Source organism: Nematocida major, assembly GCF_021653875.1.
Source record: "Nematocida major strain JUm2507 chromosome Unknown 2424, whole genome shotgun sequence".
NCBI classification, from domain to species: Eukaryota; Fungi; Microsporidia; genus Nematocida; species Nematocida major.
This window is the reverse complement of record NW_025952956.1, coordinates 140,012-158,696: the sequence shown is the minus strand read 5'-3', so window position 1 is coordinate 158,696 and position 18,685 is coordinate 140,012. Positions and strand designations below refer to the sequence as shown.

The window sequence follows — 18,685 nt, the reverse complement described above, 5'->3', positions numbered from 1 at the left end:
CATGAAACTTGCTCTTCAAGCAGTGTGCAGAAAAAACAGCAAAGGGAGACATGCCGCTAAAAGGCATATGTGCCTGGCACCACTTCTTCTATAGCACACTCTCTTGCTGCGCGTCCTGTTCCTCTGCCTTCTGTGCTGGGGAAGTGTGCTCCAAGAAAATATCTTTATGTGCATCGCTTGGGCAAAAACAGAATCCCGCATGCGAAGGCTCTGTGCCGCTTCACAGGACTGACTGCCGAACTTGCCAACCAGGGCTTAAATTCCGGCCTAAACCCTCTAAACCACGCTAGAACATAGTTTTGCGGTCAGAAACAAATCGGTATAAAAACAAATGGGGAACAGATCATTTTCTATGGCAAAAATTTGAGCTCAAAGCCGCTAAGTCCGTTCTGTGCTTGGATAACAGTGCTGTTGTTTCCCGGGCAGCTGGAAGCCGTTTTCTTCTTCTGCATAGCACAAAAGCTGGAACCGGCCGTCTAGTTAGGGCAAGCTGTAAACATACTAGCTAGTTTATTTAGTAATCTCTGGAAAGAAAAAATTGGAAAAACTTTAGTCTGGCAGTGTCAAATCTGGCATGTTGAATATCACAGTTTTTGAAATTGAAACAATATAACACGTGATTTTGATCAAAAAAAGTAGATAAAGACTCTACGCTGCGCTTAAAAAATGAAAATGTGTTCAAGCATAAAGGCTCACTTAAGAGTTATGTGTGCAGTATTCTTTGTCCGAGCAATCCTCAGTGGGCGCTCCATAGCATCTAGAGCGATTTTTGTGACTAAACACAAATACACAACGATTTATGAGGACGTGGAAATGGATTTCGACAACGATCTGAGTTTTGAGACTGGGGCCTGCAGAGAAGAAACAGCCATTGCCTCAACAGCCTTGCCTCCTGCTGAAAAGCAAGAGTACGCGTGCGCGCTTAATGGCACTAAAAAAAAGTTTGCCAAATACAGCTCCGCTGCAATACAAAACCAGCGGGCATGGAATAACAAGAATCTAAGCCCCAGCCCTTCGGAAACCTCCTGTTCAGATACTGAGAGCGTTCAAATGGAGTGCATGGAGTCAGAACAGGGGTTTATGCCATCTCCGAGGTTTAAGCGTAGGAATAGAAAAGCTATCAGCGCAATCAATGCAGAGCTGGATATAAGTCCAAACAGAAGAACAGAAGGACGCATAAAGAAGAACACACTCTGGAGCCTTCTTCGGGGCGCTGTAGATTTTGAGAATTCGGCCTTTAAAACTTTCAGCATTTCAAACTTCTGCAGAATATGCATTGAAAAAAGCGATGGCTCTAGTTTTTGTGGGATAAGTCTAAAAACCATTGAAATGTTGAATGCCTTTGTGATGGAAAATATGGAGAGCCAAGCCAGTGGTGTGTGCGAGTATAACTGGGAGAGCTTTATAGAGAAGGAAAATGAAGAGGAAGACATCTATGTGGAGAGCATGCCTTATAACTTGGCCGAGGATTTTCTTCTGAAGAACAACGCCGACCTTCCGTGCCAGGATGAGTGTTTAGAAAACATGCTCGTTTCTATTAAAATGCTGATAAGCACACCCAAAGTGCTCACACTTCTTGTCCGCCTCGTACAGTTGAATGCCAGTCTAGCCAGCATATACAGATGCACTACCGACGAGTGTAGGTATGTGTTTTCTAAAATAATGAAAAAGCATATAGGCAAAGCCATTTCCGATGATTCGTTTATCAACATGATTTCGTGGCTCTCGCTTCTTGCTAGCTTCCAGGCAACCATCAAAGACAGCAATAATTCAAAGTATGTTGGGCTGCTGTATGAAACAGAAGTTGAAATATATAGGATGCTAAATATGCACTGGGGAACCGAAATGGCTGGTTTGGATGCTAGCGACACGACTCTGTTTATGTACAAAAAGCTTTATGGTTTTATAATGGCTTTATATGAATTGACAGAGATGTGCATTGGTTTCTGGGACAGCAATCTTTCTATTTTGGAAAGCGCCATGCTTGCGCCAGAAGAGTACCGGATAAACCGGATAAAAATGGACATGGGCCGCACCCGAATTATGGGCACCTTGACTAAGAGCAGAGAAACAACAAATAATGCGCCGCACGTCACCATACTCGACGTAGACATGGCGTTTGAGCACGTCTGCTATGTTGATAGCCACGAGCAAACACGAAAGATTGTCATTCTCCCAAAGTCAAGCGTTTCGATTCCATGCAAGCACATAGTAAACCATATATATGCGCTTTACAAAGTTCCGCACAACAACATACACCTTTTTGGAGTAAACACAGAAACACGCAGGTGGTCTATTAAGGACATAAGTTCCACGGAATACCTAAACTCGCGGGACCCGAAGACCAACGAAGTCTTGGCGTTCTACTACATTCCAGAGGTATTGCTCCATGATTCCGACGCGAGTCTTTTGTTTGTGGAGTTTGAAGGGCCTGCTGAGCATCGAACAGCTGGCACAATCCGTCTTCCCCTGTTCTTCAACAAGCTAATGGCCAGCGCACTAGACCTTACGGCATACAAGTTTGAGCCGCGGGGGGATGTGGCTACTCCAGAGCCGATCATGTCTTTGCGCGAAATTTCGTCAACACTCCCATGTACGTATGTACCCGGCGAGTCAAGTGGCGTAAACTACTATGCGGGGCTAACGTTTAGCCCAGAAACCACAGACATTGATCTGGAAATTGCCAATTCCTCTATGAAAGTGTCCAATTTGAAGATCTGCAAAGGCGAACCGAAGCTAGAAATAACTTACTATACAAGGCTAATAAGGCCCAACCAGCACTACAATATTTTCTTTGAAAAGCGGTGTGCGTTTAAAAACCTCAGCGCAGGCAAGCCTATAGGCGATGAAGTGCATGGCCTTGGTCGTGCAGGTGCCTCTTTTCAAACGCTTGAGCCATCTAGAAAGGGCGTGGCGTGCAGCAGCGCATTCCCAGGATCCTTCACCTTCATGTCTCTTGAAAAGCTAAACCACGAAGAATGCAAGAGTGAGTCTGGGGGCAATGGCAAAAAAGCTCAGCCCACTCAGAACTTGACAAGAAAGCCCCAAAAATTAGAATATGCTGTGGTCTTTCCATTGCAGCATGAAATTATTAATGCCGCAGGCGTTAAGCATGCCCTCTTAACACATCTCAGGCAATATCAGTGAGCCTTTATGCTTTAGAGGAAATACAAATTGGCATAAGGTGTTTTGGAATAAAGCTTTTTTTTGATACGCTTGGGCTGCATGCTAATAAAAAGGCTATTTTCTTTTTGCTTTGTATAAGAACTAGTTCGATTTTGTCGTAAATCCGGGTTTTATTGTGTCTATGGTCTAAAACAAGCTCCACTAAAGATTTATTAATCTTTGGAGAATCCCGGCGGTCGCCCTTGGCTTGACCTGATTGTTGAATCTTCGATTTTCTTGCCATTTTCTGCTCTAAAATTAAAGTCGTATTGCGTATTTATGCTATTAACGATCACTACTTAATTTTATGCTTCAGATCATGTAAAATTATATCAAGATGGTCGTGCCGTCTCCGACTTTGTGGGAATTCCAATAATTCACCACAGAATATATAGAAATAACGCTTCAAATTAGGCTGATTTAGATTTATTGCCGCCCAACTCAAGGATCCAAGCAGCAATGTTCTCTGCCTTTACATCCATTGTGGCATTTTGCCAGAGAGTGCTGCAAATGCTAAGCCGGCATTCAGCGACTCTCTCTATGCACTAAAGAAGTCACATACTTTTTTGTACTTATAGGCGCAGACTTTTCCATTGAAAAGCTTCATGTGAATGGGAAAACCAAACCATCTTTTCGCTAGCTTTCTTTGTTTCAGCAGCTTTATATGTCTGCGCATATAGAGCAGAACAATTTTCTTGTAAGCACTGTATTTCTGCTTTAAGTCCAAAGGCACGTTACTGGGAATGCACAGAATGCAGTCGTATAGGGCATTGATGGTTTTTGGGTCGTCTTTCCTATACTCGCAGGCAAAGGCAAATAGAGCCAGTGATATCAGGGAGTAGAAGGCGCGCTCTTTCTTTGGGCAGTATTCCTTCAGTGTTGGGCGCCTGTGTGTTATTTCCCTGGCACTGTTATTAAGCAGGCCTAGCCCGATGTCTTGCATGTTCATATAGTGACGCAACGGCGTTTTCGGGTTATTCGGGTCGTAGGAGTGCCTTTCCTTCATTATAGAAGACTCCAGCATAACCCAAAGGACATTGCACAGCGTGTTGGTCGAGGCAAAAACCAAAACATCCATGAACACGCTAGGATCGTCAAACAAGTGGCTGTATTCAGCTTCAGAAATGTTTAGCCTCGTCAGTATACACGCATACCTGTTTGTGTGTATTAAAACAGAAAGAAACATTTTCTGAATCTTCGGGTTATCCAATGCCGTGCTTCCAAGTACGTTTAGAGCAAGGCGCACCAATTGAGTCGTGCTTATGCACGGGTCTTTCTCAATCCCCCAATAGTTTGCGCTGTATCCTACAGAGAAGTCCACGAGAAGTTTTTTGTATTTTAAGCCTTCTATTTTCTTTAGGACAAATATCGCGTCTATTCTGTCTTTCTCGGAACTGTGTAGAACTTCTTTGACGGACGACAGCAGATCGGACTCAACCTCACGGGCGTTTTTTCCAATTCCATTCGCATACTGCCAGGATAGAAGACCCAGAAAACTGCCTTGCTCCTTGCACTGCTGTGTTAAGCTTTGGAGGCTGCTCAACGAGAAATCAGGCAGTGTGATTTCTCGTTTTATGAATTCACTGCTTATACTCTCCATTCCAACTTTGATCGCAAGAATGTCTTCATCGAACCTTGCGCTGTATTTGATGTGGATTTCTCCAAAAACATCACACTCTCCGCTTTGGTCAATGCCCTTTCTAAATCCCACACACTCTATTTCGATGCTGTTGCTTACAAGATGCTTTTTGAGCAGGTATACCACACAGTCCTCTAAGGCCAAGTAAAACCCCCGGGGAGGCTCATCTTCCACCATTAGGCCATTCTTGAACTCAAGAATAGTGCTTTCTTGGGTGCTACTATTGCCTGTGATTTCAGCAAGAGCTAGAAGTATGTTTAGCACTCCACAGCAAAGCTGGTTTCTGCTTTTCCGCATGTATCTGATGTTTGGGTTCGGGAGGTCGGAAACCACCGCATTCCACTCCTTGTGAAGGTCAAAATCCACAACTTCGACAGGGCACGGATTCTGCTGCGCCAAAAACCTTTTTAAAGCTATGTTTGAGCCAGCGTCTGGAAGTCTTTCCATAGAGTATTTTCCAGATCTTTGGCTGTATAGGAGACAGCACATGAGAGTGTACAGCGCATTCTCCGCGTGATTTATGAAGAAGTTCGACTGATCTGCAAGTGAGTGCGCTCCCAGCTCTTGAAAGTACTCTGGGATTTTTGTGCATACAGGAAGCTGGTTGAAGTTTGAAAACGGGAAAGACCTGAACTCATTCACACGTTGGTTGATCTTTTTGATAATACACAACTCGTTGTACTCCTTCAGCTTTATCGAAGAAACAAAAAGCTTTTGATGCACGCGCTTTGCCACCTCCAGATTGGAACTCTCTTGTTCACTGCTTGGCTTCTTTGAAATGATGTCTTCCAGAATCTCGTGGGCACTCGTGACAACTTCCTTTGCAGCGTGCACGCTTTCTATATACTCGTATATGTACGACTGTATGATAAACCAGGGAGTGCTTAGAAACTCGCCCTTCATATACTCCTCCGTAGTTTTCGGGGGCTCTCTCTCTTTCAGGTCGCTCATGAAGAAATGCACGCACGTGCTGACGTTGTTCAGCCCATAGGAGTCTACTTCCTGGCATTCTTCATCAAACTCCGTGTTGGAATCGACCTCCTTCAGTGTGAATACATGACTTCCGTCTACTTGGTACAGGCAAATCATAGTGCATGTTGCCCGAAGGTCCAATTCAACGCCCTCGCTCAGAAGCAGAAGTGCTGCAAGAAGTTGATGTACAGACCTCTGATTGGGGACCGCGCGAAGAAACCCTGTGAAGGAATCCAACATTCTGGAGTCTATCGACAAAACCCCATTCTCCGAGGGAAACATTTTAATGATGCTCGTATACATGGAAACTCTCCGGGTGTATATGTCTAATTTGTCGTGGTTATGCACTATGTCTTTCTCTGGCAACCGATCATACAGGTATCTGTCTCTAGCTAATTGGTCTTTTCTGCTTGGGTCAATATCCAGGCTGTGGAACGTGTTTATTTCAGAGGAAAAGAGCCGCACGTTGTGCATGTGCCCATTCTTTCCGTGCATATATGCATGCAGGAAGTTCAGCGAGCCACTGGGGTTTATATAAATAAAATCGTCATTGCTTTGTATCCTGCATATTTGAAGATACTCCAGCTGCTTAAAAGAGAGCTTTCCATGCGCAAAAAAGAGGAACAGCTCTACTATAATCAGATGCTTATGCATTTATATTCACCCGAAAAATGTGAAATTTAAATAGTTTGTTTTTAACATTGTGACATCTGTGATGATTAATCTTCGCTTCTGCGTGTGATGAAATTGCTCATCAGATGCATACATGTCAATTTTAGAAGAAAATGTTCTTCCAAGAAAATTTCCAAATTTTTCAAAGGCGTGCTCTCTGAAAGTTTGCAAGGCTGTCATTTTCAGTCTTTGCAAAAATTTGGCCAGAGCTGCAGAAAAAATGCGCAGTTTACCCTATAAGAAACCAGTTGAAACTAGTTAATGTGCACTGCGAGGCATCAGCAGGTCTGCTTGGGCTTGGATAAATAAGCATGTTTATGGCAGTCTTAAAGCATCTAAAGATAGCCAGTTTTATCATGTAAATGCTTATATGTGTAAAGATATTTGTGGGGATTAAGACGGCCCTGTCTGAACAAAAATGGCATGTCTCTGTGTACCAGCAGTAGTACTATATGACAGCAGTTTGTAATGCGGGGTACGTTTACACACACCTCCATGCTTTGGCCATAGTAAATTGGGCTTTTGAATGGAGGCTCTGGCAACTCTACCAGCACATGAGCGCATAAAACAACAGGACATGCCATGTTTATGAGTATGCGTGAGTTTTATCTATGCTGCAAATAAATGAAGTTTTCTAGGGGAGTGTGCGTGTCGGAAACTGTTAGTGTGTGTTTAGCCTGTGAAATAAAAATAAAGTGCATGCCCTCGAAAATGTTCGTTTTCCGGATGTTCAACTATGCGAGTATAGCCTTTCTTAAGGTTTGTGTTTTTTCTAGGGTGTGAACACTGTCCTGTTCCCGTAGTCTAATGTTGCGTATATGGCCAGCTAGAAATGCGAGATTTATATTTTTCCAACAAAGCGGATCTAAAATGAAAATGCGTACAGTTTGTTTTTTAGTCTTTTGAATTTATTTATATTTGGGTACTTGTTTGCTATATGTATATGTGTATGTGCAAGTGGATGTATATGTGCAAGTGGATGTGGATAATAATAGAATATAGATAGTTCGCTGGACCGAGTTTGTTGAGTTGTTTGTTGATTGTTGTTGAAAGCTTACTGCAGGTGCCAGTAAGGAGCGCGAAGCTTGGGTTAGAAGCCAAGCTGCCACAGATACACATCCCAGAATCGAGCTAGAAAGATATCCGCCGAAGAGTTTAACCTACCTGTAACGAGCAGCACAATGTGTAGTCAGCTCAGGATGTTTACTTTTTCTTCTTGTTTCTTCACTGAGAGGTAGCCTAGTGTGAACAGCGCAGTGCCATAGTCCACGGCTTTTATGTTTTATGTGGTTGAGAGATCGAAGAGCTTAGTGCGCCACCTCCGTGATATGCAGAGGCAAGATGTGTATGATTGCAGGGTTGCTTTCTTTCTCTGAACTTCAGAAATGCTCGCCCTTAAATAAACAAGAAGTGCAATAAACCCGCATTGGGACGAGGAAAAGAAGGCTCTAGATCCAGGTAGTTAATTAAATTGCGCATTTAGACCCGTAGAAAGACTGTTCCAACGCTGATTTAATTTAAGGACCTAGTCAGCTGTGGTAGAATAAGCGTGAATTGGTGGCGCATGCTTATGCTAAAAACCACAAAAAAGCACGCGCTTGAGCAATTCTAATACTACAGAAAATTACAACAAGCAAAGACTTTACTATATTTTAAAATCATTTCTCTCTGCTTATCTATAGAAACATGCGCCAAGTAACCAGAAAAAGCAATTAGTGCCTCGGGCAAACTAAACGAAATTTATTAAAGGGCTGGCAATAGGCCCAACCAGCAGGGAGCGCATGCAGTATCCTCTATATAGAAAATTTCAAAAAGCAGAAACAACCGGGGTATATGCGCTATGGGCCGAGCTGCTAGCAAGGCGCCTTCCATGCAAGCATGGAAATGCCTGCATTCAAGTTCTGAAAAACCTGTAAATTTCATCAAACTTGCGATGCTTGCTTCTTCCCAGCCAAAAGACGGAAGGCCTAGAGAAATTAAATTGGTTTTCCATTTTGCTTGCCTTCAGCGCTGCTTGGTGATCGCGCATATAGGATAGCACACTTGTCCTTTGCAAGCTATATAGGCTCTTTAGGTTTGAGGGTATGCTATTCGGAATTCGGGTTATAGAATTGTATATGCACTCAATGAGTTCTGCATTGTCTTTTTTGTACTGGCAGGCAAATGCAAACCAGGCCATATTTAACAATGGGATAACCGCGTCCCAGCCTTTGCTCTTGCCCAATAGAACATTCGAAAGCACATTTTCACGCGCCACGGCGTTGTCATTAAACAGCGCTGTGAAAATACTCTTCATATTAGAGAGGTAGAGTATAGGACTGACCTTGAAGACTAAAACACTTTCTTCTTCCTCTATAGCCTTTTTTAGCATCAACACAAGAACATGTGGGCACGGCGTTTTTAGAATGCAGGAAAGAAGATCCAGGCATTCTGTTGGGCACTGCATAATGTATCTGTAAGCAGGTGCAGGAACTGATATCTTTGAGCGTGCGAATGAGTAGCTGTCTGTGTACAGCAAAATAGCAAAGAGCTTTTTTTGGACTTGTAAGGTATCAAGCTGCTCGCTTCCCAGTATGTTTGAAATAAAGCGCGCCAAGGGCTGTGCATATGACAGCTTGTGCTGACTCTCTATGGCTAAGCATGCAGAGTAGTTTACAAGCATGGATTTGTAGTCCAGGCTTTCTATTTTCTTTAAGACAAGCAGGCTGTTTACGCCCTTGGGGGTGGCGTTGCGCGCTGCCTTTTCAACTGCCTTTAGTATATTGCCTTCTAGGCTGACGACTTTGTTTCGGGCAAGAATCCCGTCGGCATACTGCCAGGAAAGAAACCCCAAAAGGTTGCCCTGTTCTTTAAACATGTTTGCTATGTGCCGGATGCCGTATGCCGAGTACTTTGTCAGCGCGATGTCTCTCGTTATAAATACGCTGTCCGAATGCTTCATTCCAATTCGCACAGAAAGAACCTCGTGTTTGCTGTCTAGCTGATACTTTAGGTGAATTTCGCCATGGATATCGGTTATACCGCACAATTTGATGCTTTTCCTAAAGTTTACGCATTCCACCTCTATTTGTTTGTTGAAGAAAAGCGCCTTAAAAAAGGACGCAACATACTCCTTCACAGACAAATAAAATTCCTCACTTGGGCTATCTTCTTTGTGGATCTCCTTTATAAACCCAAGAATGGTGTCTTTTTCCGAGGGCAGCTTTCCGGTTATTTCGGCAATAACCAGCAGCACGTTCAGAATCCCAGAGCAAAGCTCATTTTTGTTTTCTCGAACATACCGTAGTTCTGGGGTTTCCAGGCCAGAAACCACTTTATTCCATGCCTGATGAATTTGGATGTTGACCGTCTCGACTGGGCAGGGGTTGCACAGAGAAAAGAACGTCTTTAAACTTTTGGTTGGATTTGGAAGCCCTTCTAGAGTGTATTCTTCTGTGTTTGGGCTGTACAGAAGACAGCACATAAGAATGTACAGCGCGTTTTCGGTGCAATTGCTAAAGGTGTTTGAATAACTAATAGCAAATTTGCATGCGCTGTGGAAATACTCGGGAATTCTTGTATATGTAGGTAGCTGGTTGAACTCGGAAAACGGAAAAGGGCAGTGGATTTCCATGCAGCTTCGGATTTTTCTGATTAGATGCATCTGATTCGTTTTTTCTCTTCTAAGGCCAGAAACAAACAGCTTTTCAAACACTTTATAGGCAGTCCGGGCCCTCTCCAATACATGTGCGTCCTGGCGGAATGCGCGGATTATGTCGACTAGTATTTCGTGCGCGCTTAGAATAATATCTTGTGCACACTGCATGCTTTCTGCATACTCATAAATATATGCCTGTATGAGAAACCACGGCGTGTTTAAAAACTCTCCTTCCATGTACTCGTCCAAAGACTCCACGGGAGCCCGTTCCTTGGCGCTTCTTTTGAAAAATCTTATGGTTTCCCTGGCCACATACTGGGTGGGCGAGTCTATCACTAGAATTTTGTTGTTGCGCAACACAACTGGCACATTTGTGTCTACACACAGCCAGAAACTGCCATCTGCACGGTGCAAAACAATTGCAGTTTTTTCAATTCTAATGTCTACAGGCACGCCCTCAGTAAGCAACAGAAGCGACGCAAGAATGCAGCACGTCTTTTTGGGGTCTGAGTCCGTCCGAAGAAACCTGACAAACGAGTCAACGCTTCCAGACTCTATCGATACAATCCCATCTATTGACGGAAACATTTTGATAAGCCGTTTGTGGTATTCTCTAGAGTCGAGTTCTTCGTTTTTAACGCGTTCCGATATGGGCTTGTAGGCCTTGTCCTTGAGTGGGCTTCTTTCGTATATATGCTCGTTTTTGTATATTTCACTACTTGTGTTGACGGACAGGCTGTAGCATGTGTCTATTTCTGGGGAAAAAAACCGCTTGTTGTGAACATGCCCATTCTTGATGTATAGGTATCCATGCAGAAAATTCAGCGGGCCGTTTGGGTTTATATAATCGGGCACTTTACCTAACGGGCCCGGAATCCTGAAGTTTTCGAGTTCTTCCAACTGGTTTAGCGATAGCCTAGCATGTGCGAAGCAAATAAACAGTAGCTCTAGGAAAAAAAGCAGCTGCATTATTCAAGGAGGTAAAAAAATATTTGCATACTTGGCGTGCATTTTTCCTAGCGCATCACAATGTCTTGCGAGGCCACGGCTTTGGGCGCCAAACACAAAACCGTCTTAGATCGCACACTTGGTCCGCTATGCGGCGCAGACATAAAAAGCGTGTGTGGAAGTGACCATGCAGCTGTGTACAGAAGCATAGCGAGCAGATTTATTACAAGCAGTGTGCCGGGCAAAGACAAATCCGTGACTCGGGGTATTTTTTTATAGTTTGTATCAGCCTCCACCAATGCTTAAAAGTGCGCAGTCTGCTTTGCATTCAAGTTGCACTCTGCAAGAGCACCTCTATTCTGGAAAAAAGTGCCTTCATTATGCAAAAAGACACACCGCTGCCACTTAGCCTGCTACAAAAGAGAAAAAATAGCCTAAGCCAGCGCTGCGCAAGAAATGGTACTGGTTTGCATTTTATACTCGACAAGGGCGGCCGGCCACACAGTATGTGCACTCTTTGCACGCCATGCCGTCTTGGGCACTTGACGGCTACAGAACAACATTCCGGAGAAAAGCGCACAAATAGACGCTTCTTTACAAGCGCGCGGCGCAGGGGCTTCTGATTCTGTGTATTTACAGGAGATTTTGCAGCGAAACAAGGGGCAGTATGGATAGCACAATACTAAACAGAGTAGGAAAAAGGCTGGAGCCAGACGAAAAGCTGCAAAAAGCCACCCAAGGGCTGAAAGAGTTGATGGAAAGCAAAGAGTTTAAAAGCCAGTTTAAAAAACAGTCGCAAAAAAAGCTTCAAGCTATAAAGTGGAAGAACACATACTATAAAAAGTTCCAAAAGCCCAACTTGGATCTAGCAAAAAAGCCGCTGGAAGAAGCGCTCCGCCCGAAAAAATGCACCGCTGAGGAATCCTCCATCATAAAAGACAAAATATGCATGCTAGAGTTCCAATTTAAGCGCCTAAACATTCTCTGCAGGCGCCCGAAGCTGAGCCCCAGCCTAGAGCAGCTTCGAATGAGAAAAAAATAAACCCGTGCAGGAACACACCATCAAGTGTCTAGTGTTTATTTATACCTTATATGTTTTTCTGAATATAACCCGATCTTTATCGGAGATAACAAGCGCGATTGGCCCTGCCTCTCGCATATATACTGTTGTGTACTTCCTTTTTGTCACCACTTGCTCCAGAACCACATCGTTCTTAAGTATCTGTATGCATGGCGCGCTGTGCCGAATAATTTGGCCCAGCTTTACTTTTACTCTAAGCATGCCTGCTACCCGGGTCACTTTTGCTCGCTTTTCCATCTTTTTCCGCTCTTTCTCCGCGTGCTCTTTCCTCAGCAGCCGCATGCTTTCAACCCCTATGTATCTTATGGCACGCTTGAACTTTTTCCAGTCTGCATCACCCCAGAACTTTTTTTCTCGCTTTACAATTCTGCAGGCGGATGCGTAGCTTTTCACCCGAATAGCTATGTTTTCATCGTCAAACAAAAAAAACAGAACCTGGATGACGTCAACCGACGAAAACGCCACTGGCTTGTCTGGCTTTTCAGACGCCTCTGCTGCGGCTTCTGGGCCCGCCCGGGCCTCCCGAAACTTGCTGTTCCGCGCCAGCCTTCCCAAAAAGCCTATGAAAGTGCTCTTTATACACACTGGCTTGTCCAGAAAAGACCAGTTCACAGTAGAGTATGGGCCACCAGCAGCAATAGGCTTTTGATGGCAATTAAGAAATAAAAGTATTTGATCACTTGTCAGGTCTACCCTCATAAGTATCTTAAAGATGGAAGAAATGACAAAGTGCGATGGCCTTTGGTTGAACGGATATATAAGAGAAGTAAACTCGGAGCTGTCTAGCCCAACCGGAGGCATCCTCCGTACCAACTCCCAAATTGCGCAGATAGTTTCATTTACAGACTCAATGGGCGCGACCGGCAAGAAATGAAGATGTTTTTTCAGCATATCCCGGGGAGAGTTCGCACACGTGGACATAATAGCAAAATTGAAAAACACAAAATATTTATTTCACGCGTCTGCTTGCTCATTAAAGCAGAGCAAGCGCATGTCCAGGCGGGCTTCTTTACGCCTTAACCCACCGAGCTGCCAAATATTTTGCCGACGTGTGCGCACATGCCCATACAAGAATCTACATGGACAGGATGCCTATTCCGCTGTGAAGATGCAGAAAACCAATGCTTTGTTGCTTCTTGGCGCCAAACCTACAGCTCGCTTATTGAAGTTTTAATGTCCTCCACTGCATCTTTTAGCTCATCCATCGACTCGCCCTCCACATATATTCGTATGATGTCTTCGGTTCCAGAAGCTCTCAGGTGCACCCGTATGCTGGAATGCTTGTTTTTTATGCTTTCAACCAACAGCTCGTTCAGCCTGTCTCGTTTTCCCTCCACAGACGTCAGAATGTTAGGAAGATCCTGGTATATCCCCAAAAGAACATCTGGAAGTATAAACCCGCTGTAGAATATGCACTCGCACACAAGCATGTTCACAAGCGCATCACCAATATAAGGGTCAAATGCTGCGTTCATAGAGTGCAGCAGCAAAAGCGCCTCTTGCGTGGTTAGCCTTCGGAAAAGCCCATTGTATGGGGAGCTTTTCCCTATCTCTTTGTACGACAGCGAGTCTGAAGGCCGGCTAAGCAGGGCATCCATCTCCTCGGCTAGCTTTTCGGGCTGCAGGTCCAAGATGCACTCCGCCAGGGAATATCCTAGCTTCTCCTTTACAGCAGCGCATGTCTTCTCGGAAAAACAGACCGTCCCGTGCCCGTTGCTTTCAAACCATGCGGTGACGTCGTTATTCGAGGCCTTCTGCATGTTTTTTACCCCGGTTCCGGCAACTTTTATGCTTCCCTTGGTTTTGAGCTCTTTTGTCGCAGCCCCGTTTGTGTATTCTGTTACAACTGTCGTGATCTTTTCATCGATTCCAGATATTAGCAGGAGATGGTTCAAAAAGGCTGCAAAAAGAACACACAGCCTGTCCCCGTCAATCAGCTGGTTGGTTGACGGCTTAAGGTAGAGAATTCTGTCTGCATCCCCGTCAAACGCGCATATAAGAGTATCTTCGCACACCTCGCCGCCTTCCGTAGAGATAGACACGCTTGGTTTTTCAGAAGCCCCGTCTTTCTGCACAGAAACGCCTGCCGGCAGCTTTCTTGTGCTTTTTATATAGTCCGACCCGCATTCTTCATTCAGGTCTTTGCTGTTCTTGAGCAGGCGCATTTCTACTATGCTAGACACAGACTTCTGTATTCTTTCAAAGCTGTGCCGGGCTACCCCGTTTGAGCTGTCCAGCACCCGCTTCTGCTTGGGCTCTTCTGAAAATATTCTTTTGGCAACTTTGCACATATTTTCTATTCTTTGGTAGTACTTCTCTATGCTCTTCTGCAGAAGTTCTAGCGTGCACTTTTCGTTTGAAATGCCATTGCAGAACATGTCGCGTATTAAAAAGTGGGCCTGCGGCGTGCTTAAAATGCCCATGTCTAGAAGAGTGTGCCCACTCCCTAAATACTCGCTTACGTCTTTGCAGTGCTCAACCATGCCCTCTCCGCTGCTTCTCGTGTCTCTGCATATAAGAACGGTGCTGCGCGCGTTTTTGTGGCTCTGATAAATGCTCTCCACAAGCTCGATGGGGCCGTTCACTATTTTGTCGCTAAGCGCCTCGTCTTCTTCGCATATCATGTTTCCTGTGTGGTCAATGTATTTTATCCCGTTGTCTGGGGACGGATTGTGGGACGCGGTCAGCACCAGCCCTATTGGCTTTCCTAGAGCAGAAGAGCGCACAAGGCAGAAAAGATATGCCCTGCGTGCTATATCTTTTATAACCATGTGCTTTGTTCTGTACCCGGCCGTTCCATAAGACACCGGCTCATCCATGCTTTTCTTAAATAAGTCCTTGAATTCCATAAGAAAAACATTGTGCCTGTATATAAGATATTGCATGAGACACTGTATGAGAAAACCCAGTAGTGATTGCAAAATGTGCTGGTGGGCCATGAAACAGCAGCCCACCAGTACCAAGCCAGAATTAAAAAGCACAGGCCCATATCAAAATGCAGTTATCACAAACAGTGCAAAGCAAGCAGGCCCGGCTCAGATATGGCACCTCTGCTGCATACAAGACCTCTAGGCGTGCCAATCATGGCCTTGGAAAAGTGCATCGCACTTTCTCCAGCACTAGAAAATAGTATACATGCCAAGCCAGCGCAATAGGCACTTTTTATCGCGCGATGGCACGCCCGCATTCACTTCCGCAGCGCAGGCGCTTGCTTTCTGGAAAGCGTGCTTTTTGGCAGCTCGCATGAAGCACAGAGGCTCCACACACATTGTACGAATCTCCAAACGTGCATGTTTTTAGCGCCCGCTATAGCTGCAGCGCGTCATTTTTATTATCGCGAACCCGGCGCTAGACCCAGTGCAAAAATGCAAAATGTAGCTGTTTTCTAGCAAGCGGATATAAATATTTTTGCTTTTTTCATATTTTCGCACATGAACGAAATAAGACTATATCCGATATACTTCAACACTGCAATAAAAAGATCACAGGGAAGAAAAGTTCCGGCAAGAGAGGGCGTGATGCCTCCAACATTCCAGCAGATTCTTAAAGCGCTGAACCAGCTAGGAATAGAGTACAAGATAGGAACAAAGCAGCACCCAAAGCACTCGTATGAAATATGCGAGAAGCTTCTCCCTGCGCAGTCAAAGCCGGAGGAAGTGGAGCGGCTATTCAGCACCACAGGCGGATGCTTCACCATAACCACAGACTGCAAGAGAAAGCTGATAAAAGACATCCATGAAATCTTGTCCCAAAAAGCAGTCGCTTCTGCCAAGAAATAGGCCTGCAGCGCCTATTAGACGGAGGCCCAGCCTATAGCGAAAGAAGAGATCCAGGGCACATCTTCTAAATATGGACAGCCGAGCACGGCTGTGTGTCTAGCAAGAAGGAGCTGCAGGCGCAGCTTGTTTGCGTTTTTCCTGGGGAGTTCGCATGCGTGCGGGCATGTGCAAAAATGCAGGCGGAGGATTGTGTTTTATGCACAGCGAAGATAATAAACATGCCGAAAATAAAATTACAAAAAGTCCACATCACATACTGTATCTTAGCCCGCGGGAGCTCCAACTTTTTACACATGCAGGATAAGGCTGCACAGGGACAGGCCAGGCTTATATTTGGTGTTCTAAGGAGCTTTTCGATAAACATGCAGTTGAGCTTTCATTCGCTCTGTCCTCTTGGATACTGGTTTTCTAATTTGAGGCTGTCTATTTTACTTTTATTTTCTAAAGCAATTTAATGAATGGAGTAAGTGGTGAAGGGCTCTCGCTTAGTGTCTATCTCACGCCGGTTGTTTTTGTAGGCATATATATAATCGGGAGGTATCTGATGCATTTAAGGGAGCCTCCGATGGTCACAAACGCCATCGCATCTACAAGCAGCAATGAGAAGCAAAAGCGAGAGTAACGATTAGATACGAAGAATATTTTACTCATATAAATAAACAACATGCTATAACTCGAATTGAATTAGTTCGATTTATTTTAAATAGAATTTCATATATTTCTGTTCTACTTAGGCCTTTGCATCTGTGCTAGGAGGCACATGACAAGACAAAAGTCAACTAACCAGGCGAGAAACAATTGGCCTTGAAAATATGATCATTGTATAAAATTTCTATTTTTAGGCTTTGAATGGATCCATGGGTTTGAGTTCTCGGGGGCAGGCGCCGGTGCATTTTTCTTTGTAGAAGGCTCTGTTTTTTGTGATGGGCTGTGCTGAATTTCCGCGTATATAGTTTTTTCATATTCACGCGCCGATGCAGCTTTGCGCGGCGTTTTTGATGCCAAGATCTCTATATCCGCGTGTTTAGCGTATATTGGATCGTCCGGCAAGCCTTTATTGGAAGCACTTTTTTGTTTTTGGGGCGGCTGAAAATGAGCTTTTTTATTGCGGCAAGTGTCTGGAACTGCATAAATGCATCCGTTTATCGTAGTGTGATCCGGAGATTTAGAACTTGTTTTTTGGCAGGCCTCAGATATAGCAGCAGGCCCACTCTCTTGCATGGGACTAGTCTTTGAAGATTTTACATGATCTATCGTGGCATAGCCACTAGAAATCTCTGTATCATAGATCGGATTTGACTCTATTACTTCGTATTGGCCGCTGCTTCCATCCTCATTCTTGAACGAAAGGTTTTTTTGTGCGTGTACAAACCGATCTTCTGGATTTTCAGGCATTTCTGGATTCACGGTATCATACAGTGGGTCTTCTTCTATTTCAGCGCGACCATCCTGTCTTTCAGGCCACGCTGGAGGTGCATCTTTGTGGAGAGAGGAAGGCTTGGGCAAAGGCATTGGTGGCCTGCGGCCTGGCTTGTTTTCCGGTGCATCTGCGCTCTCAGCAACGGCAGGCTTTTCTGCCTCTTCCTTCTTTGCGTCCTTTTCCTTGCTTGAGTTTTTAAAGAATAAATTCTTGATTTGGGCCACAAACCCTGGGGTTTCATTTTCTGGTGCATCTGCGCTCTCAGCGGCAGCAGGCTTTTTTACCTTCTTCTCTGCATTCTTGTTCGAGCTCTTAGAGGAAGTGTTTGCGGGCTGAGTTATAGCTTCTGGTTTGCTGTTTTCTGGTGCATCTGCGCTTTCGGCTGGATTAAAAGAAGGCTCCTTAGAGTCTTTCGTCTTTGCGTCCTTGTCGTTATTTGATAAAAAAGACAAGAGGATGGCCTGCCTACGATCTGCAGAGGCTTTGGGGCCGCGCTTTTCTCTTAATTCCACCTGGCCTTCATTCAACTCTTCCTTCTGGTCTGAAGCCTGCTTAATACGTTTATGTTTTTCACCCAGCTCTTTTAGTAGCTCGCGATTAGCATGGCTTTGTACTTTCTCGTGGGCCGGTGGGCTTTGCTGGTTTTCCAATTTCCCTGCGCCCATCTTGTTTTCATTTCCTATACACTGTGCGCATTTGGATATAATGCCCACAGTCCCGAAAAATGTGCACAGTTTATTAAGCCTATTTCTTCGCATTGTTTTTTCGCTTTCTACTTTCTTATATATTTTCAATAGTACGGAGCTTATATTGAATTCAAATAAAAAGTCAAATCACACATTTTTCTGTGAATAGTTGTTTTTTTAATTACCCAATGCAAGCCGCCGATCCGGCCTGTGCCTTATTTCCAAGCAGCCGGAAACCTATAGCCTATGCCAGAACTCTGAAGCTGTCAATAAAGACAGCTGCCTACTCTGAGCAAAAATAGACAGGGTTTCAGCAATTGGACAGCTGTTCGTGCATTTAGCTCCTCTGCCTTGCAAACAGAAAAGCGCATTCGCTCCGCTTGGGGGCATTAAGACATGCATGGCAACGCCTCTACTAAACACTCGACTGTGCTTGTCAGTGTTGAGCCACTGGATAGCACACCCCCCTTTTTGTAAGAAAAAGCTGTTTACAGCCTTGGAATATTCCTGTGCAAGCTAAACGCGGTCTCTCTGCAATATAAATAAATGCGTGCTGCACCGCACTTTCTAGAGTCTAGAAAACAAGTTAAGCACTGCTTTCTAGAAAAACAAGCCGGGATTTTCTCTTTCATCAGCACGCATAAGTGCGGCTCGCTGCACTTCCGAAATGCTCTGATCTACGCTGC

General features: G+C 44.6%; 9 protein-coding genes across 9 annotated transcripts; 4 read left to right on the top strand and 5 right to left on the bottom strand.

The window, feature by feature from the left end:
* Positions 1 to 666: 666 nt before the first annotated feature.
* On the top strand, positions 667 to 3,147 carry NEMAJ01_0117 (uncharacterized protein; the record flags this gene model as incomplete). Its single annotated transcript, XM_047913955.1, has 1 exon — positions 667 to 3,147. The coding sequence occupies one exon, from the start codon at positions 667 to 669 to the stop codon at positions 3,145 to 3,147; it is 2,481 nt and encodes an 826-aa protein (XP_047769912.1).
* Positions 3,148 to 3,703: 556 nt separating this feature from the next.
* On the bottom strand, positions 3,704 to 6,430 carry NEMAJ01_0116 (uncharacterized protein; the record flags this gene model as incomplete). The annotated part of the gene is made up of 1 exon (XM_047913954.1): positions 3,704 to 6,430. The coding sequence occupies one exon, from the start codon at positions 6,428 to 6,430 to the stop codon at positions 3,704 to 3,706; it is 2,727 nt and encodes a 908-aa protein (XP_047769911.1).
* A 1,912-nt stretch (positions 6,431 to 8,342) lies between these two features.
* Positions 8,343 to 11,054, bottom strand: NEMAJ01_0115 (uncharacterized protein; the record flags this gene model as incomplete). The annotated part of the gene is made up of 1 exon (XM_047913953.1): positions 8,343 to 11,054. The coding sequence occupies one exon, from the start codon at positions 11,052 to 11,054 to the stop codon at positions 8,343 to 8,345; it is 2,712 nt and encodes a 903-aa protein (XP_047769910.1).
* Positions 11,055 to 11,700: 646 nt separating this feature from the next.
* NEMAJ01_0114 (uncharacterized protein) lies at positions 11,701 to 12,075 on the top strand (the record flags this gene model as incomplete). The annotated part of the gene is made up of 1 exon (XM_047913952.1): positions 11,701 to 12,075. The coding sequence occupies one exon, from the start codon at positions 11,701 to 11,703 to the stop codon at positions 12,073 to 12,075; it is 375 nt and encodes a 124-aa protein (XP_047769909.1).
* Positions 12,076 to 12,114: 39 nt separating this feature from the next.
* On the bottom strand, positions 12,115 to 13,035 carry NEMAJ01_0113 (uncharacterized protein; the record flags this gene model as incomplete). Its single annotated transcript, XM_047913951.1, has 1 exon — positions 12,115 to 13,035. One exon carries the CDS (start codon positions 13,033 to 13,035, stop codon positions 12,115 to 12,117), a length of 921 nt encoding a protein of 306 aa, XP_047769908.1.
* Positions 13,036 to 13,262: 227 nt separating this feature from the next.
* Positions 13,263 to 14,963, bottom strand: NEMAJ01_0112 (phosphoacetylglucosamine mutase; the record flags this gene model as incomplete). The annotated part of the gene is made up of 1 exon (XM_047913950.1): positions 13,263 to 14,963. One exon carries the CDS (start codon positions 14,961 to 14,963, stop codon positions 13,263 to 13,265), a length of 1,701 nt encoding a protein of 566 aa, XP_047769907.1.
* A 582-nt stretch (positions 14,964 to 15,545) lies between these two features.
* On the top strand, positions 15,546 to 15,893 carry NEMAJ01_0111 (uncharacterized protein; the record flags this gene model as incomplete). Its single annotated transcript, XM_047913949.1, has 1 exon — positions 15,546 to 15,893. One exon carries the CDS (start codon positions 15,546 to 15,548, stop codon positions 15,891 to 15,893), a length of 348 nt encoding a protein of 115 aa, XP_047769906.1.
* A 454-nt stretch (positions 15,894 to 16,347) lies between these two features.
* NEMAJ01_0007 (uncharacterized protein) lies at positions 16,348 to 16,515 on the top strand (the record flags this gene model as incomplete). The annotated part of the gene is made up of 1 exon (XM_047913845.1): positions 16,348 to 16,515. The coding sequence occupies one exon, from the start codon at positions 16,348 to 16,350 to the stop codon at positions 16,513 to 16,515; it is 168 nt and encodes a 55-aa protein (XP_047769802.1).
* A 194-nt stretch (positions 16,516 to 16,709) lies between these two features.
* NEMAJ01_0110 (uncharacterized protein) lies at positions 16,710 to 18,071 on the bottom strand (the record flags this gene model as incomplete). Its single annotated transcript, XM_047913948.1, has 1 exon — positions 16,710 to 18,071. The coding sequence occupies one exon, from the start codon at positions 18,069 to 18,071 to the stop codon at positions 16,710 to 16,712; it is 1,362 nt and encodes a 453-aa protein (XP_047769905.1).
* Positions 18,072 to 18,685: the final 614 nt, after the last annotated feature.